General features: G+C 41.4%; 3 protein-coding genes across 4 annotated transcripts in view; all 3 read left to right on the top strand.

The window, feature by feature from the left end:
* Positions 1 to 20,246, top strand: part of LOC117777400 (hemicentin-1-like) — a 1,765,934-nt gene that overhangs the window by 989,048 nt on the left and 756,640 nt on the right. The gene's annotated exons all lie outside the window — the stretch shown is intronic.
* On the top strand, positions 1,258 to 7,160 carry ifnlr1 (interferon lambda receptor 1). The gene is made up of 7 exons (XM_034612202.1): positions 1,258 to 1,576; positions 2,431 to 2,557; positions 3,129 to 3,301; positions 3,385 to 3,569; positions 3,750 to 3,891; positions 4,888 to 5,018; positions 5,494 to 7,160. The coding sequence occupies exons 1-7, from the start codon at positions 1,528 to 1,530 to the stop codon at positions 6,397 to 6,399; spliced, it is 1,713 nt and encodes a 570-aa protein (XP_034468093.1). The 5' UTR covers positions 1,258 to 1,527; the 3' UTR covers positions 6,400 to 7,160.
* myom3 (myomesin 3) overlaps positions 16,254 to 20,246 on the top strand; it is a 50,896-nt gene continuing 46,903 nt past the window's right edge. For both annotated transcript variants that reach the window (XR_004616597.1, XM_034612163.1), the window contains exons 1-2: positions 16,254 to 16,410; positions 19,097 to 19,222. Coding sequence is in view for 1 of the 2 variants with exons in the window: in XM_034612163.1 (XP_034468054.1) it covers positions 19,116 to 19,222 (107 nt within the window). In the remaining variant the exon portion in view is untranslated. The remainder of the gene's footprint in view (positions 16,411 to 19,096; positions 19,223 to 20,246) is intronic.

Consider the following 20,246-nt stretch of genomic DNA (forward strand, 5'->3'; position numbering starts at 1 on the left):
AAGACAGCTGCAGGCTGAACAAAAATTAATAAAAGTATTGTCTTTACAACAAAGTAAAAGACAGAAAAACAATCTTCCATTTGTGGTCAAACAGAGTATTTAACACTGATGATTATTTCAAATTACCAGATATCAGACTCCAGCTCTTTCTAAATTGGATTTTTGCTCTTTACCAGAGTTTACCCACAGGAGAGTTTACAATGTTCTGAGTGAAACCAATTAAACATTTAAGTTAGTTAAATATATTCAACTTTACCTTCTCATCCAAAACAATACGAGGGAAGAGGTGACCTAGTAGGTGTGTGCAGTAATTTAAGGACACCACCCTGCCAAAGCATGCTGGGTATTTTGACCGACGGCCAAACAAGCATGGGGTTACTTGAGTTTAGTAACATCCACTTCTGTGGGCGTATATAAAACAAATCTGCTTAAATGTGTTATATTCCTGATTCTAAAGAGACACTGATGCAGATTTCAGGTCAGCTCTGACTCGCGATCATCTGTCGTTGGATGAGAAACCACTGACGTTAAATTCTCCTGTATGACACATGTACAGCTGCAACTCTGAACTGCGACAACAGGTCTCTAACTAATACATTGCTTTCTCGATGTATATGCTGTTGCACTTTAGTTGCACATAGGCATAATTTCTAGGCCATACTGCCCAGGCCCTGATGGAACCAAATCCCGATGTGTTTAAAACAAGATAATACGTTCCATCCCCTTCATGCTCCAGGTGAGAATGTTGATCCCATTGTGCAACAGCTCCTCTAACGCCTCTTCATGATTCAACGATTGATAAACAATTGACAAGCCCTTTACATTCTGCTTTTGTGAGCAATGAGCAATTAATAATAAAACCTCCAAAACAGGTAAGAGTAGATTTATGTGTCTACAAACTTGTTTGTAAACATTACTCTCATTCCATAATTAAACCAACGATGACGTGAATATAACATTTATCCATTTGTTTGTTTAACAATGTCTGTTGTTTCAGCCCCGCACTGTGCTAAACGGTCTGGCAGGTACACACCTGAAGACGTGACACCGTGCGCTTTCGCTTTCTGTCCTCTCTCTGTGAGTCTCGGTCGTTTCCAGTCAGCGATAGAACCAGCAATAAACCTGAAAGACGAGCGGAGAGAGAGGGAGGAGGGAGGAGGGAGGAGGGAGGAGGGAGGTGGAAAAAGGAAGTGCAGTCTGGACAAAGAATGCCAAGTGGGTGGAACATAGAGCAGAAAAACAGGAACAATGTGATAACACACGCCAAAGTACACCTGCACACCTGTGTGAAGCCATTCCTTCCGCAGGACACATGAGAGATGGTTAAGAAGTGGAGTCAAGAAAATGCAACGGAACCCAGAAGAGATTTATTATTTAAAAGTTGTTTTTGGCATCGACTCAGGTTTTTTCAGGATTTTATCGTTTCTTTGAGTGAATTTATTATATATTGCTTTTGTTGACAATACCCAACATAGCAGCGGCTGACACAGACAGGGACCTTGGTATTCTCCGCGGCCGACGTACCTGATGAAGATGTGGTCTGCGGACGTCATCATCCTCCTGCTGTTCTGCTACGGTGAGTTCACAGGAAGTAATATGGATATTTGATTTGATGTTGATTACCGACAGTCAAAGTTAATGGGAGGAATAAATAATAACACTGAGGCGATAAAGCCGAGTGATATGTTTGACAGAGAGTGACTCGCTCTCATTCGAGTTGAAGGAGAGTCCCGCAACGCGAGGAGGACTTCGGGTTATAAATGACAGTGATCAATGAAAAACGCAATTTTATTTTAGAGTCTGGCTGATGTGATATTGATTAGATCATTGTACTGCTTATAAAAATGCAAATTTTGAATGGACTACTCCCGGTGTAATTTTGTGGCCTTCACATTTCCATAACTTACATAGGCTATAACATTAAAACTAATATGCTCTAGATTGGTACACCATGAGCTATGTGGATATGGCTTCACATCCTCGCAAAGTGTTTTACGTATGAATCACTATGTGTACAATTTCTCCCACAAAAGGATTGTGTTGCGTACGTCAGCCCTCCTCTTACAAAAGATAGTACCGACAAGGTGCAGGCTTGAGTTGCAGCCACCAGCAGAAACAAAGTCCATCTTGTACAATCTCCCCGTGGCCCTGGTTCACTGAAAATAAGTGACTGTGCCTCTCCCGTGACTTCAGACGTGGGGGAAATGGGATGAGAGTGGATGATGCGACTTGAACGGTTTCACAATGTGTGCTGTGATTGGAATTCTGGGCTGCCATGTAGATACAGGCGAGATATAACCTGAGTACTAAAAGCTGTCAGGTACAGAAGAGTGGCCTTGTAGCACAAGCTTAAAAAACATAAAGAATAGAAATATACCATATTATTACAAGTGTCATTAATTTTGCTTGTTTTAACTTTTTTTTTTTCAGCTTGTCTTTCAACTGGAGATGGAGAAGTGCGTTTTGTCTCGAAGAACTTTCACAATGTACTCCACTGGGACGCTGTGGAGCCGACCTCCGCAGGGGAACAGGTGCTCTACAGTGTCCAGTACCAGAGGTGAGACCCAAGATGCTACAGCTACTACAACTTTAGTTCAATTGTTATCTTGTACATTTGTTCCCCCATGTACGAATCCACATGAAAACGTGGGTCTGAGATGGAAAAATCAGTTTTATTGTTTTGCTGGGTAGATAATTAACATAAAACAAAGTAGGAGTTGGTCTGTTTACATCGATTGCATGAATATGTGTTCTGTGGAGGAGAGGAGCTCCCTTCACCTTTGGACTTTTTAACTTTGCAGACCTTTTTCAAACACAAAAACCTACTTAACACACAAAAGAAAAGGGAGAAGCTGAAAACGCATAATAAATCTCCTTTAAACCCCTAATTAACATATATATGTATGTATGTTGTGTAAATGCTGTAACTTTTGAAGACGTCAAAATAATTTCTGTTTGACTCAGACTCCTAAGAATAGCACTGTTTGTGATCCCCTGCTTTAAGGGGAATGTTAATTCTTTTGAAAGTTCTTCTCTCAAACTAACGAATAAACATCTGGCTCAAATGTACCAGTGAACCTTCCATGTTCGTGAGGTTTCAGCATCACATCTCCCTCCACTCGTTACAGGTATGCTGGAGAGCAGTTCCAGATGAAACAAGAGTGTCAGAACATCAGCGCTCTGACCTGTGACCTGACTGCGGAAACGCCATCGGTTCCCGACGTTCATTACAACGCCAAGGTGCTCGTTAACGGCCGCATGCTTGGCCGCACCAGCGCCAGGTTCAAACCTATAGCAGAGAGTAAGATATCTTTTCCTTTTCACTCGAGCATTTCACTCGTGTGTTCTGTTGTAACATTAACTCATCCATCCTTGTCTCCGCAGCCACTCTGGGTGCCCCCAACTTGTCCACACACGCAACGGTGTCCTCCCTGTTTGTTAATGTCACTCTGCCCTTGGGGCCAAATGGAGTCTCCATGGCGGAAATCATCAACAACAGCAAAAGCGGGCCGTCCCAAACTGTGATTGAATATACCCTAAAGATCACAGAGCCAAAGTGGGCTGAGTTGGTGAGTAATCCATTCACCCCACTTCTTTTTCACTTTTAACTAAGACAATATATCAATAACCAGTCAATAATAATGTCCATACACAAACGTTGAACAATAACAGTGTTTTAAGTTTAAAGCAGCGTCTTCAAAAGGACCAAATCAGTCAGTTATCATCTATATGACCCACTGTGTCTCCAGGTCAGTGAAGGCACCACCGGCCACTTTGTCATCAACCTGAAGAACAACCGAACAAAATACTGCGGCCATGTGGTCTACAAGCCTTTTTCTGAATGGGGCCGCGCCCTGAGTGAGGAGGCCTCGTTCTGCGTCACATTACCAGGTGAGAAGAAGTACAGAATATATTGATAAGCTCAGTAATACTTCATGAGCAGATGAAATATTTGATCATGAAAGGCCATTACATATGTTTTAATCACAAAAAGCGAGAATCACTTGCCATTTTTGAATGAATAAAGGCAATGACGTCACATAACTACATTTATACAAAGGAAACGGAAGCAGACGTAGCTTTTTAACATTTACAAAAACTTTTCTAAACTTTTCACTTAAGGCAAGAATGTGACACTTAACTAAGTGGGAAGCTTTCAAGGACCCACCTGCTGTGGAGGAAATGGCAGAATGTAGATATTACTCATTCACAACTCGTTTTACTTGGAGGTACTTTATCCCTTTTAGATGTATTGTCACGTTACAACACATCAAGTCCACGAGTTAAAACTACAAAGACCATATTTCTACTTATTATTCAGCTCCATTCTTCTAAAAATCATTTCATCAACCCTTGAGTGACAGTAATGAAGAGCCGATCCAGGACAATTTGTTTTCTTATGAGTGCGTGCCCAGTGTGTTCTCCCTCCACTAGTGTTGTTGTTCTGATGTGACAAGAGACGAGATTATGCAAAGTCTCTTCACCACTCTTCAACCTAATGAATGCAGATGGTGTTATACTTTTATACTACACACATTTCAAATTACTTCAATGGATTCATAGTAACAGCAATCCCATTCCTGGAGTAATTTCATTTTCAGTTTGCTGTTTATATCCGTTTGGTAAATAGTTACTGTTAACCAACATGTAATTACTTCCTAGTAGTAGTAAAATCCCCCGGTACATCCAGTAACACAGTGGATTTACCTTTACCTTACGTCACAGGGATGTTACCGTCTTACTCACTGAGAACATGCCTCGACTCGTTTGTCAAAAAGGGACTTTTCTAAACTCACTATTTATAAACGTGCTTGAGGTTATCTGATTTCACACTTGAGAGGTTTCTTCTCTTCCCGGATACGTGACACCAACGCTCTTCTCCCTCAGATAACCCACAGATGCTTTCACCGTGGCTTTTCGCAATTGCTGCTCTTCTGGTGGCCGTCGTCACGATGTCAGTCGCGTGGACGTGCTATTATGTGAAGGGTGGAAAGAAAACCATCATGCCACGATCACTGGTAGGACTAAATTCTCTCTTCAGTGTCCTTTCGGCGTTTCTGAGTAACAACGAGGAAACGCTGCTTTACAGGAAATTCAGGCCCTCAGGCACGTTAGTAACTACACACATGTTCAGGGTGGCTGCGAGGCGGCAACAGAAAAGTAATTACATGTGCTGAAACACTGTGGGTGTTGTTCAAGGGAAGTGACGGACTATCCACTGACTCATGCTGCTTTAATTAATGAGAAATAAATTGGGCTCGAGTCTTGTAGAGAGAAGGCGTTTCCCTCAGAACATGCTATGTACATACATTGGCTTTGTCCTTTGTGTGAATGTAAAACGTATAGAAGAAGTTTAATAGATCAGCAAATGCCGGCGTATATACGGCTCAATTTTTATCATGTGGCTGCCACAGTGTAAATATACAGACTGAAATCTAACTAAATATGTTTTCCAGTACTGATTTCATTTTTATGTTTCTGTCTTTTTTAAAGGTAACATCCAGCACCTCCAAGCATCAAGTACTGCAATCTCCAGACGGCCGTATCATCATTTCTACACCGGTGGTCTGCAGTCCAAGTGACAAATCAGGGGGCTACTCACCCCAGGACATGCCCTTCCAGGCCTGGCAAGACAGCACCGGGACATCTGAGGACAATGGTGAACACAGTCCAACCTCAAATCACCTGGAAACGAGCGGCCAGTCCTCAGAAATCTACAGTTCAGTGGCTGTTCACATACCTCAGCAGTTTGCCAACACAGAGACCTGGAACCTACCTTCCAGATCAGAACCCTGGGATAAAGGTGGTTTAAAGCCAGTGTCACCTCGAGTACCACCATTACTGGATGCTTGTGAGAGCAATGCCGCCATACCTCTGCTGTTGCACACGGTGCGTGACGCCAACGGACAACTGATGCTGCCTTCGCTCAATCCTCAGTTACAGAGCTGCACAGGTGACAGTGGGAGAACACCTTTATTATCGTCCTTCATAGACTCTAAGGAGGAACGACCATTGTTAGCATCACTGCACAGCTTCGACAGCTCGGATTGGTCGGACTCCGGGTGTGATGACGGCACTGCGAACACACCAACCCAGCCATATGCTAACAGCCATTATATCGCATCTCACACATCTGTTCCACATGTGAACCTGCAATGTCAGAACGCGCCATCTTGTGACGCCACATTCGAATCAGGTTACAAACAAAACTGGACTCCTGAAATCCTTCATGAAGCTGCGTCCAAAGACATTTGTGGATACACATGGACAAACTATCGTAGAAACTGGACTCCTCCCAAAGAGGAGGAGGAGGAGGAGGGTGAAGAAGATGATGACAGGGGAGAGGAGAGATCGAGGCAAATTGGTCTGGGGAGTTGGTTGGTACAACTTCAAGAATAGTTCTCTTCTCTATAATCGTTTAAGAAAAACATTGGGTCAACAAATGTGGAGATGTTTTCATTCCAGTAGCCTTAATAACAAAAGAGGGAGGAGACAGTGGATGGGATGGGCACTTAATGACTACATAACTCAGCAGATGAATGCTTTTCATACTTGTATGTATGAACCAGCCAAGTTGCAAGAGTCATAATGTCGTAATGTCCCTTTGTTTTTCTTTTGTTCCCGGGTTTTGGAGTTGAATGATGGTCAGAAAAGTATTTTTTTGTAGAATATGTCAGAGTGAAGTTGACCTTTGACTTTATTTTATCTCATTAGTCATTTCTCTGTCATATTTAAGTAATTATTGAGTTGTGTCAAAAACACAAGACCTTTCACCACCAAAATCAAAAAAATGTTTGTGTCGAGGCTGGAGGAAAGTCAGGAAAGCATCACCTTCATGAGAACGGGACCGATGGACGGACCATGTGAAATCATTACGCCTCTGAAGTACAATTAACAACAGCCCAAACTTTTCAAATATCACAGTGATGACACATTACAGAAACTTCTTACAGAAACTTCTTACACTCCCTAAAGACACCAACCCTGTCTGGTCACTTTAAAATGACAGCGTGAGCAATCAGCCTTGGCTCAGATATGAAAACAAGTCTGTTGCCGAGTCTGTTGAGCCGTTTGAAGAGGAATAAAATGACTGAATATTTAAACTAAAATATTCTTATTTTTACACTCACCAACACATGTCAGTATTATAAATAATGTATGGAAAGCAAAAAAAATCAGATTAAATCTGTGCTATTGTACTAAAGTATTGTAACGTGAAAATATGTATATTTTTGTGTGACTCAAAGTTCATGACCTCATTTTGTTCTCCTCGTTGTTTGCTGTTCTGTCTTTGTAAGAAAATACAGCCTGTTAAACTTTATGATGAGGTGGGGTCATGGTGCAGCCGCAGCCACAGTGATAAGAGCTTTGGTTTTTAAATGGCCTCAACACAATCTCTTGTTCGCAACTTGTAAGTAATAATGTCAGGTGTGTTCGGTGTGATTCAGTCACACTCGAGTCACCTGTCTGCTGTGAAGTGTCTGCTTGATGTAAATGACTGAATGCAATTATCATTACATTTGTTTTATTCTGTATTTAAAGTTTCGACTTACTACTGTACCAAATGTTTATGTTGGAAGGGTTGACTTGCATCTAAAGATATTTACAACAACAACAAATAACATGACATTGCTTTTTTGAACTGAAGTATATTAATTAAATTACTTAATTTTGGAAAATAATATGTTTCTTGTTATATTTCTATTACAACACAGTATTCCCTGAATGACTTAAAACCCTCCTGCTATTGGTGGAATAATAAACTCTTAACATGTATAACATATTAACTGTGATTACAAAGGCATTGATCCTTACTACCTACTGTTGACATTGAAAAAAAAGAGGTGAGGTGGATTATGCAAAGAATCCAAAGTACAACCCGTTGCCAAGTTGCGAGTGTTTTCAGTCACCGGCTGACAACCATAAACGTTTGTTTGAATGTTACAGTTTAAATGTTTAAAACCCACAAGACCCAGTTGGTGGAGCGTCATCGTCTCCACTGTTTAACATGGTACACAGTCTGTGGTTAAATTCATGAGACAATCAATGTATTTTTATCTGTAAAAATGTATACAGATTATTAATAAGGAAGAACACTCGGGTGAACTGCACCTTTAGATTATGTTTGACAGTGTCGATGATACGAGGAGAATTTATTTCCCTTTGAATCTGGTTTGAAATGATCCCAAACACACACACACACACACACACACACACACACACACACACACACACACACACACACACACACACACACACACACACACACACACACACACACACACACACACACACACAGGAGCTTTTGTATCCAGGCAGGAGGGGGGTTGACCTTTATTTTACAACTAAGGTGCTTTCCTTACTCTTTCCAAACCAGGAAGTGAACGTCTCATTTCACAAACACAGGAGCTATTTGCGTCAATGTGAGGTTTTACGAGGGATAATCGTGGGTGGATCTGTGGTTTAATGCCTATTGTGTGCGTTACGTTGTTCAACTGCTACCAGATACCCTAAAGGAATATTTTACACTAAGTCCGACTAAAATGTAACACAGAAAAAGATTTAAATGGGTTTTAAATGAGTAACTAATCCTAAGTACAATAGCAGCTACACATTGAATATCAGGCATTAAATGTCTGTTTCTACTTTTTAAAATATTATTAATATACATTTTATTTTATTTCTCAGAATAATTCATGGATCCTGACGAAAAAACAGGCAAATGTAGTGGACTGATTTTTGTGAGTATGTGCAATTTGGTGCAGATCCAACTAAAAATCTGGATCTAGCCAATTTAAACGTGGTTTCATGAGGAGACTGTTGGGCCTCGCGGTGGTGCGCGCTCCACTGAGAGTCATTCTGGTTAAATATTCATTGGCTTTCTACACAAAAATCCAATTTTAGAGTTTCAGGTACATCAGTCACAAAAACAGGGAAGAATGAATCAGAATTATTTAAGTAGCAGTGTCATAAATCATGCCCAGACATCGTGGACATCCTGCAGAGTCGTAGCTAAATGCTGGTGTGCACCATGAGAAATGTTGGCAAAACCGAATCAATACATCCTCTGACACAGTATCGACAAGAAACTTCACATGAACATGTCAGAGCCCAGATTTATCACCTGGTTGCCCCATAGAAATTACATTTATCCAACACCATTGCTCGTGCATAACACACAAGCAAAGAAGTAAAATAGTCTAATAAAGGTTCAATAAAGACATTTTATATTAACATGCAATTTGTGCATACTGTGGTGGCTACCTCAGGGGGGCTCTTATAGGAATATGTTGTTTCTCCATATCTTCTACAGAAGCAGCAGATTTTTTATTTTTTGTGTAATTGTCATAGTGGCTGTTGTTGTGGGCTGCTGTTCAATTCACCTATATCTTGTTCTGTGCAAACCAGTATGAGCCAGTTAAAGCATGTTACACGTTATATTTTAGAGCCCTTCTGTGGCCCTCCTCAAAGACCGAGCACATCTATAACCACCATCCTTCTGTTCTGCTCTTTGAGAATGAGTCAAATGTGATGCTCTGGACATCTGAGTCCGGGCTCCGAGCTCGTAGGGGAAAATACTGGTGATAAAAGAGCGGGGGGGGGGGGGGGGGGGGAGTGAGCATTGCAAAGGATGAACTGGCAAAGCTCCAGCAAAGTTGCAACCAGCAGAAAAACAATGATATTGGTATGTGAAAACGGCTCCTGTGAGTGGGAGTATGAGTGGGAGGTAGATAGACAAAAGGAATTGGCAGCAATCCAGTGAAAAACATTGGGACAAACAACTCCGAGAGATTCGAGCAAGATGTAAAAATGGCCAAGAGGATTGAACCAAGAGAACAAACGTGTGTTTTAACCACGAGACAGTCATTCTGACAACACTCGGCGGTGAGAAGGAGAGTGTGTTGTTCGTGGTAAAAGTGGTTTCCAGACTCTGGTGTGTTTAGGAAGGGAAGACATGGTGCAGGGCTGTCCAGCTTTTCATTCTGCTCTTTTCCTCTTCCCGTCTGGTTCTCCTGTCGACGGGTGTATTAGCTGCGAGCGCTGACGGGTGTTTTTCTTCCAGAGGGTTGTCTTTTTCTTCTCTTTTTAGAAAAATCTCCAAGTCCCAAGACAACCGGATGGGTGATAGCAGGGTAAACAACCCTGAGTGCTACAGGCATGATGGTACTTTGAATGGGGAATAGCAGTTTGTGCAGAACTGTTGGGTTCAGCCAAACCGAATTTCAATCACAGCTGACGCCTGAGAGCCGGCTCTGAATCAGCGAGTACTGTCGGACAGAGTCTTTGCCACTTAAGTCATTTCTATTACTGAGAGCATAAGGGAGGCAACCAGAGTCGATCCTCTTACAGGGAAATGCTCATTTCAATCACAGGCAGAAAGGCTGGAGGCCCGTTCGAAATCCACGAATTGATTTTATTTTTCTTCCCTTCAGAATAAAGAAAAAAGCCCCGACACGGTGTAATGTGTCCTTGAAACTTGATATGAGCCTTTTTTTTTCTTTCTTCTTGTGTATGGGGAAAGATTCACATTAAAATTGAATGGCTCCTTGAGGTTTACAGTGGAAAGCAGTCTTTCAGGAGGCTATTTCAAGTTATGAGCACTTACGCTTTTCTAATACAGTGGTTTTCAAACTTTCTCTGCCCAAGGTCCACCGAAGGGCAAGTCAACATCACGAGGAGCACATGTAATCTTAATCATGCAAAACCCTGATCATCCATTCTTACCTGTTTCTCTTTCTTTTTTTAAAGTTGCTGTCCTTCACACTGAAGGCGGGTTAGAAATCAGTGCATTAAAAAACTGATATAATAAATTAATAAGTAATTCCCAACTTTTTGTTTCAGGGCTCAAGACTAACTTTTAACATTTGTTACACTGGTGCGCCTAACTTTTTTCATTTAGGTGCCCAGCACATAATACCATTAAACCCTTTCTTGACAGTTTTCATATGCATTATTAACTTGTTAGCTTTAGGGCTGGTTTTCGATTCCATTTGATTTGTTTGAATATCAATTTAGTTCAGGATATTTCAGTGTACAATCATTTTTTCTCAGAGAACCAAAGCTGTAAACTCTCTAAGGAAAAACTTGGTGCATTCTTAAAAATATTAAGGTCGGCCCTTCACAAGAATCAATGTTGTGTGTATGTGTGTGTCTGCTCATCACATTTTCAACACAAAGTCTTTGAGACAAAGTACAGAGACACACCAGATAAATGTTTGGCGCACCGGTGCGACCAAGGAAAAACTTTGTTCGCACTTCACAGATTTAAATGGTCACACTCTGGAGCCCTGTAGTAGTATAGTAGTATTGCAATAATAATATTGTACATTTTTCTTAAAATCCCACAGCACACCTGGACTTGCATCACAGCACAGCAGGGATATCATATCCATATTTAAGGCAAAGTTCGAGCAGGGAGAGAAGCTAGTGAAGTCAAAGAGGATACGTCTCAGTGTCTCAGTCATAAAACTATTCACCCACATTCACTGAATATATTTTGCTTGATTTATCTTTTATGATAAAGTGCACAAAGGTAACTGAAACGTGTGACTGTCTTATCATGGATCTGTACTGTGATCCCTTTGATTCGGCACCAAGAGATTACTTTGTGACCGAGTACTGAAAGTTCAGTCGGTTCTTTTAGAGCCTGATGCTTTCATCTCACCAACAACAATGGGTTTTTGTTTTGGCCGCACTGAAGCTGCAGTGCTTTTAAGGATGAGCAAACTTTCACACTGAAAAAACAAATTGCTTTTTAAGGGTTATTTCTACACGAGGACTGAAAACAACCTGTACAGCTTCGTCAATAGACACTCACGTTACTAGCTAGTCAAATTCACAACTTCAAATCATGCATTTGTTACGGGTCCCAGGATTGGTACCACAGCAACAAAGTATGTCTGTAAAATACAGCATGAATGCAGCAGCAATAAAGACACGGAGCATTCAGTTCATCATCCAGACTGCATCTGGCATGTGGCCGGAAGTTACCCCCAAAGAGACGGGGTGCAACTGCTCCCGTGCCAACCGTTCCACCTGAGTGCTGCTGTCATCTACTGATCTCCCCATAATGCATATGAAACATTCACCCACGTGACTATCACGTATATTACGGTTGCAAAAATTACTATTAAAGTAATTAAATCAAATATTTTGGGGCATACCACACATTTGCCAAAAAGGTATTTACAACCTGCACAACTAAATGAAAAGCAGGTGGCTGGATGGTGTCCTTATTTCCTTATCTCTGATTGGTTGACTGTTTCTCTAACCACTGAAAACAGCCCATCATTTAGCACGAGACCAGACAAATTAGATTTACTAAATAAATCTGAGATGCAGGTGGATACTCAGAATGTGCAAACAGACCAGGCCATCTTAAAGATGGTTTAGCATCATCATCATTTATTCACACCTTGGATGACTTAAGTGACACTGAATATAAATTGATGATTTAGAAATGCTCGACACACACAGAGAAGAACATTTTGATTTGGCTCACTTTAAGTTTGAGGAGCAGCCAGCAGGTAAACTCTTCTTCCACTTTGACGTAAGGGAAGAAACAACAAGCATCCTTTCACCTGCTACCCTCAGTGAAAAGTCCCCTGCTGCTCTCCAAGTCTAAATCACTTGATGAATCGAAGTCTGCATGCCCCCCCCCCCCTTTCCTCTCTTGCATTTCAATGAGTCTTTAATGGGCCCTTGATTAGGAAAAGGCACCAAAGCAGCTGTCAAGGCTGGCCAGGAAATGATAGATCATCCTGCAGACTTCTGTGTCCATTAAGCCCTATTCCGGACCAGTAGGTGAGAGGATGAAAAGAAACTTTAGTAATATTCCTTTTCACCGTGAGAAATCCCCGAGGAGCAGTGATCGCTTCAGTGTTCAGACGGCTGTTAGACGAGAGGAGCGTCCGGTGAGCGCTGCCAACGCTGTCGACAGAAACTGCTGCCAAGGCATTATTGCACATAATATAATGCCAGTGTAAGAGTTCCATGGCTGCTGTGCTGTTTGCTCACAGGCGCAAAGGGGAAGAGAGACGACTTGAGAGATACTCAAACGTCCAATAGGAAATATGTTAAATTTGTATTTTTGCATATCGAAACATGATGTAGAATCCTGCAAGGAAAGTCAAACCGTATCTAAAATAATAAAAACATCCGGTATCCCTTCACGTTCTCACCTTCAGCTCGTGTCATGCCAGATTTACGATGAACGTGAGGTGCGAGCAGAGAATAAAAAAGCAACTGCCTCCGAGAAGTAATTACAAATAGGATATGTGGGGATTTTCCCGTGCAATGAGATCTCACATGATGTCACAACCTGTTCTTACTGATTTAAGAATAAACCCATTAATAAATTAAACCCACACAGACGCACAAAGTTCAAGCTAACAAGAGATTTGGAGTATTAATGAAAGTAATTTGAACGGCTCACTGAAGCTGTTACAAATTCGCTGTGGTTTGACCGCTATGGATTTTGGAGGCTGACGCAGGAAATGATATTAAGAGTAAAACATTTCCATTACCAAGTGTTTATATTTGAAAAAACAGCAATGATGTTGAAATCAAAGCCTTATGAAAGAGAAATTTACAAATATTAAGAGAATAAAAGATATTTAACTTAAAATATAAACATGAATTCAAATCTTTTCTCATTTTTTAGTCTGTGAACATTTTCTCATCGGCGTGGATTGGCAGACATATTGATGCCGATGCCGATATGTCTGTGAAAGACTCATATCGGATGATTTGTATCGGCCAACTAATAAATCGCTCTAATGTTTTTAATACATAAATTTCTAATTTTGGGAGGTGGCCACTCTTAAGACAAGTACATGTCAATCCAAACTTTCCATCGCCCTACATTCACTTCTGTCCTGCACAGTGGCATCAAACACAGATGAGGTATCACACTCTCCACAGTGACTTGTACATTAAGAACATGATATCCTCTGCATCAGCGGAGGTGCAGATAACAATGATAAAAACAGATAAAACATGGAATAAACGTTTGCCACACAGTCGCACTGACTCTTGCTGTAATTCATAATTTATGCAAGGAGAAACCGCACAGCGAGCATGAATTGTGAATAGGCATATTAATGATTAATAAAACACGTCGACTCGTTCTGGGTGTGCAGCAAATACTTATTCCTTGTTGGCTCGCCGTGCATGTTTCTCCTGGCACATCAGGTGCTCTGGGAAAGTGCCACTTAACTCATTTGCATTTGTGGTCGCAGAGAATCAGGCACTAAACCAGACCGATGTGCACGGGCTTTAAAGGAAGCAGAAAACTTTCTGTGATCGCAATGTTTTCAAGAAAAACACAAGAGCGACCCCCTTTTCCTATTGTGAGGACTGTCAGGAGTAAAGGACAACGCGACACGAGATGTTTCCGGGGGACTAGCAAGTCGAGGAGTCTCCAAAACCGAGAGGAACTAATGAAGGTGGACCTCAGCTGCTTTGTCCCCGGAGTTATTCTTAGTGCGACAGTCACTGCTGATGTATGATGAGACGAAGGCCTGGCAGCCACAGCTTGTATTGTGTGCTGATATTCTAGAGGCAGGTGTGGCCTCTAAAAGCTTATAAATAACCCCCCATCCTTCCATACAATGCTGCGGCCTTGAGTGATTCTGTCCTCACGGCCCCTGTGCGCTGTTTAGTCCCCGTCAGTCAACACTACTGGACACACAAACACACACAGACAAAATCAGGCAGCCATGGCAACAGATTCTTATAATATATAATGTGGGCTTCTTGCAGAGGGACATAATTAAGAAGAAAAAATTCTCCAGCACAACACACACACACACAAAACCTTACAACACGGATACTTGTGTTTTAATTGGCAAGTGGGCTTCATTTGAGGTTTTGTTTGCAGTGACAATAAAAGACAAATATTTCAGAGGGACTGAGGAGTTATCACACGGACATGCATAGTTCTGATGGACTGAATATGTTTCATGACAGGAACTAATCTGAGATCTAATCATAGATGGGGCCAAAGTCCTGATAAGAGCTAATTTCATATCTGGATAACAACACATGTCGTTATTTATACTTCTTCTCCACCATGTTAACAGGAGCCAAGTCTTTGCAGATGAAACAGCAGCTGTTACCTCCTTTATTTTCATGATTCCAGAATTATACCTGTGAAACATCTGAGTTTGGGTTTATGTTTTGAGCACCAAACTTTATTTTTGTGGCTCTCTCACTCGTACTCAGCCTCTTGTCTGACATCATTATTAATAAAAATGCAAAGAATTGTCCCGATGACAGGAAATATTGCAATAAAGATTTGTGGTTTGACAAAATAAACGTTAAAGAATCCCATGAAACAAAATTATGTTTTTGAAAGCAGAGGAAAAGGAGAATGTGAAAACGTACAGTATGAATTATGTGTTTATACCAAAGCATTGTGAACATGTCGTATTGCATTGATGATCATCAGTATATAGACATCATAGAAAAAAGATGGAGGGCAGTAAATAGAGGACAAATTACAAACTGAAGAATGGAAGGTGGAGTCTCAGGTGTTGCCTCTGACATTATTGACCTTTTGCTTTTGAAGAACAGGGTCCAGGGTCAGATTTTTTAATGAGGAGGAACCAGATGGTTCGAGTTTCACTCTCACAGAGACTCTGCTTAAGTGCTTAAGTCGACTTAACAGCTGACTTGCTCCTTTCCATTTGTTCTCCATCCTGACGCCCTGTTAATCTCCCCCTTCTTTTTCTCTCTCCGCCCCCCCCCCCCCTCTCCCTTCTCCATCTTGTCACTCTCCTGCTTTTAATTTTTCAACATTCGTACCAGGTGGGATGACATAAATATGTATTCTTTTGACAGTGATTGAGTCGACATGTTTAGTTCCACCAGAGCCGGTTCTTCTCTCAGCTGCTCAGGTCACTTAGTCCAGTCTCTTTCTCTACAGGAGGCCTGTGTGTTATCTCTTAGAAGTGTGTCCGTGGATTTAAATGTAAATCGATCTGGTTGATGACAATGATAGTGTGTGGCTGTTGTGGGTTTTTTGCGTGTGCATGTAGGGCAGATTGTTGTGTAAGGTTAAGTGTGTGTGTGTGTGTGTGTGTGTGTGTGTGTGTGTGTGTGTGTGTGTGTGTGTGTGTGTATGGGGAGCTGTCATTGGTCTATATTTATCAACTTAAGAGTGAGAGAGCAGTTGTGTCAACATACTTGGCAGTGAAGGACACTTTGTGTTTAGGGTCACCCTCACCGCTTCATCCACGCAGACGGGGACAGTGTGAGGGAGACGCAGACAGACAGTGGCAGGTAAGACAGAGAGGTGAGACCGAACCACTTCTTCAGAGACAGACAGGCAGGCCCCCGGAGTGGAAGTGGGATATTTCTGTCCCACACATCTTTGGCACGCAGAGGACTTCAGTTTTTAAAGAACACGTGAGTGGGATTTCCTTTTATTCAGCCTTCGTTTCCATTTAGCACGAATGTCTTTCATCAGTTACAGGTTACTGGGACATTAAAGAACAGAGAATGTTAATGAAAAAAATAAAAACTCAAAATGTGAGACTATAGAACATCTGCACAATACAGTAAATTATAATTTTGTCTTTGAATTGTCAGAGATGTCTTTTCTTTTTTGTTTTTCCAGCTATATCACCGTCTTAATGGTCTCGTCTTTTCATGGCCTCAGTGAACGTAGCTTTTAATTCCTCTCTCATGATGGCATGAAGTACCTCCTCCATGTTAACAGATGGGATATGGACCAAACTAAAAAGAGTACGCCCAAAGAAATTCTCAAAGATGGTTTCTCTAATTTGAGATAATCCATATCACACAAACATATGATCAACTGCTCATGTTTTCTGATATGTTTGGTTTTGATTAGTTATTTCCGTCATGATTGACAGCTGACACAATAGCCCCCACCCCCCCACACAAGCTGGCGAAGTTCGTATCTGTGACATTTTGGCTTCATTTCTGAATAGTGGAAAGAAGTGGAGATGCGTCGTCCATCTTTTATTTACAGTTATGTCTTTCAAAGATGGTAATTCCTTTCCCACATTAAAAGCTACAGGAATCCCACACTCAAGTGCATTTATTTTTTGTGGCCACTTCTTTCATTCTTTCTTCAGCAAGAGAGAAAAAGTTTTTTTCATTATCCTGTGCCATATCAGTAATCCACGTTGTGACAGCTCAACTGACATGTTTGGTTCCAGCAGCTCAGAAAAAGGCAACATGATACTCCCCGACAAATTCTCCTGAACGAGGTTTCAGCTTCTTAACTTTTAGCTCCGTCACTGCATAACACCGTCTCTGTCAGATTATACTCTTGTGAAAGCTGATTGTCGGATACGCAAACTCCACCAAAGAGCTTTAACTTGATCCAAGAGCATTAGTCCTCAACACCCATCCAGTTTACCTGCATGTTTGCGGATGTACTGATGCTTGAGATTTGCCTTTTGTCATCACTGCAACCGTCTCCGCAAACTAGACTGACTGGCTTTGTATTTCACTTAAACAAAGAGAAATCGGTTTTCTTTAAAACACTTTCTGCATCCACTTCTTTTCAGCAGCAACACTTTTGACTCCCCTTGAATTATTAGAACACTAAATACTTGTTCTCTTTTTTTACCTGTTAACACCGTTCTTTTAAATATCCGCCCCCCTTCCCCTCCAGAGGCTGAAAGCTGCACTATATGTGTGGAACTTTGCTTTTGCTCCGCTCCCTACAGGGCCCCAGGATCAGGCCTTCCCATGGAGACTGATCAATTTTAATGTGCCAGAGGTCGACCTTCCATTAACCATGTTCAAACAAACCTCTCCCCTTGCACAACAGTGAGCCACAGCAACAGCAACGAGGGAATGAGCCGGCCTGCTAGCCTGTTAGCTAACTCTGCTGTTCTCCACAATGTAATTGATGGAGATGAGAGGAAATAACACATTACGCTGGTTTATGACAACAACACAGGTGGTTGCAATTGGGCGAGAGCGAATGAAGTTATCAGTCAGGCGTGACCTGATTCTGTTTGTTGGGCACATTCTGAATTCACTTCCCCTGAGCAGCCACATGATTAATGACGGGCAGGGTGTGGGCAGCACCATGCCGGACCTCAGCTGATGAATTATTAGAACCTCAGTGGCCCACAAAGGAGCGATTCATTTATCGTGAGACACCTTTTTTTTTTTCCCCAAACAGAAGAAAGACATTCTAAACGTGAAAAACAAAGATTACGCTGCAGAAAATATGACGGATGACATCAGAAAATCACATTGCGGATGCCTATTAAAGCTGAGATGATTAGTCAGGTAATCCAAAGTTGATTAACAATTATGAAGATCGTTTTTCAAGCAATAATGGGCGGGAAAAAACAAGTGATTGGAGCTTTGCAAATGCAAATATTCGCGGAAAAGGTATTTTCTGAGGACACCATATGTTTTTTAAATGATTGAATTTTCCACTTTCCTCTCAACAGAGGATATTTATATTCTTAATATGTGCAAATTGGAAATCAGGAGGCTGGCAGAAGTTAGATGCACGTTTTTGATGCAGGATTGTGGCTGATATTGATTGAAAAACATATTATTAATGACTCCCCCCCCTCCCCCTTGGTTTCTTGTCCCAACACTTAAGATATAAGACTAATGTACTTTTAGAGAGCACTTGTTCATCACATATCTAAATGGTGCAGTTAACAATTTGCATATATTTACCAAACCCTTTGGCCCAATTATAATTCTCTGGAGTGGAGGCTGGAGACTGATTTTACAATTCTGCACCCCGACCAAGTGGAACAGTCATTACTTAACCACCTCCACTCAGCAGAAGAACTAGAAGTGCAACTCTGAGGTGTCTTTTGAATACAAAGCACAAAATAAATAGTTGCGCCTGTTGCCTCGGCTGCAGTGTCTTCACTGCAAAGTGGCCGTTCATTTAGCAACTCATCTGAACTTGAAATGAGACAACGTAGATTGGGTTGCTTCAGTCACAAGCGGCTGTTGACTTCTTTTAAGATAATGTGGTTATGCTTCGCTTCAGTGTCCCACTGTCGCTCGCCGACTCTGCCTCGCTCTGCCTCCCACGTACTCCTGCACCTTCATCGCTCAGCTTCCCCTCCCTCCACAGGTGCCGGTTGGGTGTTACCATGGAAACCAGGATGGTGATGCAGCGAGAGCGGGAGGAGCAGTCGTCCCAGATGTCTCACAGTATGCAGCTGTCCTCCCAGATCAAGAAGAGGACCTTCACTTCCAGGTGCACACACCATTACCGAAATGTGGCTGGACACAGCATCAGAGACCAAATGTATCCGAGATTATTCTGAGGATGGACAGTAATAGTTTAAAAACAGCATCCAGAAGAATAACCAACCAAAAATTATTTTACAATAAAATCAATATCTATGATACTGACAACGGTTTTGTGTGTGTAGCCAGATTCAGGTTATTTCTCTCAGCAATAGATCTCCGTTGACAACACAGGGTGATTTCTTCCATCATACGATAAATGTAGAATTCAGGTGGGAAGTTTGTGTAAACTCATCACGGACCTGACTTACTTCTTTGAACTGCTTTGCTTCTGGGGCAGAATGAATACAACATATCTTTAATATTTAAAAAATTTGTTTCAATGATTTACATCCTCAATAAGAACAAATTGGTCATATGTTTGAATCCCTCGCTCAGGTCTTTGTAATGGGATTTGTAAACAATAAGGCAAATACAGAATATTGCATTATCCTTAAAAACACCAGTTTACTTTAATCCACTCATAAATACTTACAACTGGAGAATTCACTGTATTTGCTGTTGTCTGCGATGAAACTAAAGAGACATTGGCTCATTTAGTTTGACCACCAATAACACAGACCATTTATCATGGTTTGGGAGCATAAACAGAGTCTTATGAATCATAACCTTTCTTACCAAACTGCTTTTGTGTTTCCTGACAAAAAAAGAAACTCTAATCAGAATTATTCAGCAGTAGCTTCAGAGGTTTCCCCTGAATTCTACAACAGTGAAAATAACTATGTTCATCTCAACAAGGCATTTGTCTCATATTCAGCCCTTTACCCTGATTCTAATTACAACAAGAGAAAAATCCCGGTAACATGTTGAAATAATTCAGTATCTCCGGCTTTAGGCATTTGTCAGAAATTATCTTGAAATGAGACAAAATAAGGAAAAGCCATTGCTCAGGTATCAGGAAACAGACGCTTGAGGCCACAGACCTCATGAAACAAGCTGATTAATATTTGAAATGATCTCATACAGCAGGT

This window comes from Hippoglossus hippoglossus, chromosome 16 (assembly GCF_009819705.1).
Source record: "Hippoglossus hippoglossus isolate fHipHip1 chromosome 16, fHipHip1.pri, whole genome shotgun sequence".
Taxonomy (NCBI): Eukaryota; Metazoa; Chordata; class Actinopteri; order Pleuronectiformes; family Pleuronectidae; genus Hippoglossus; species Hippoglossus hippoglossus.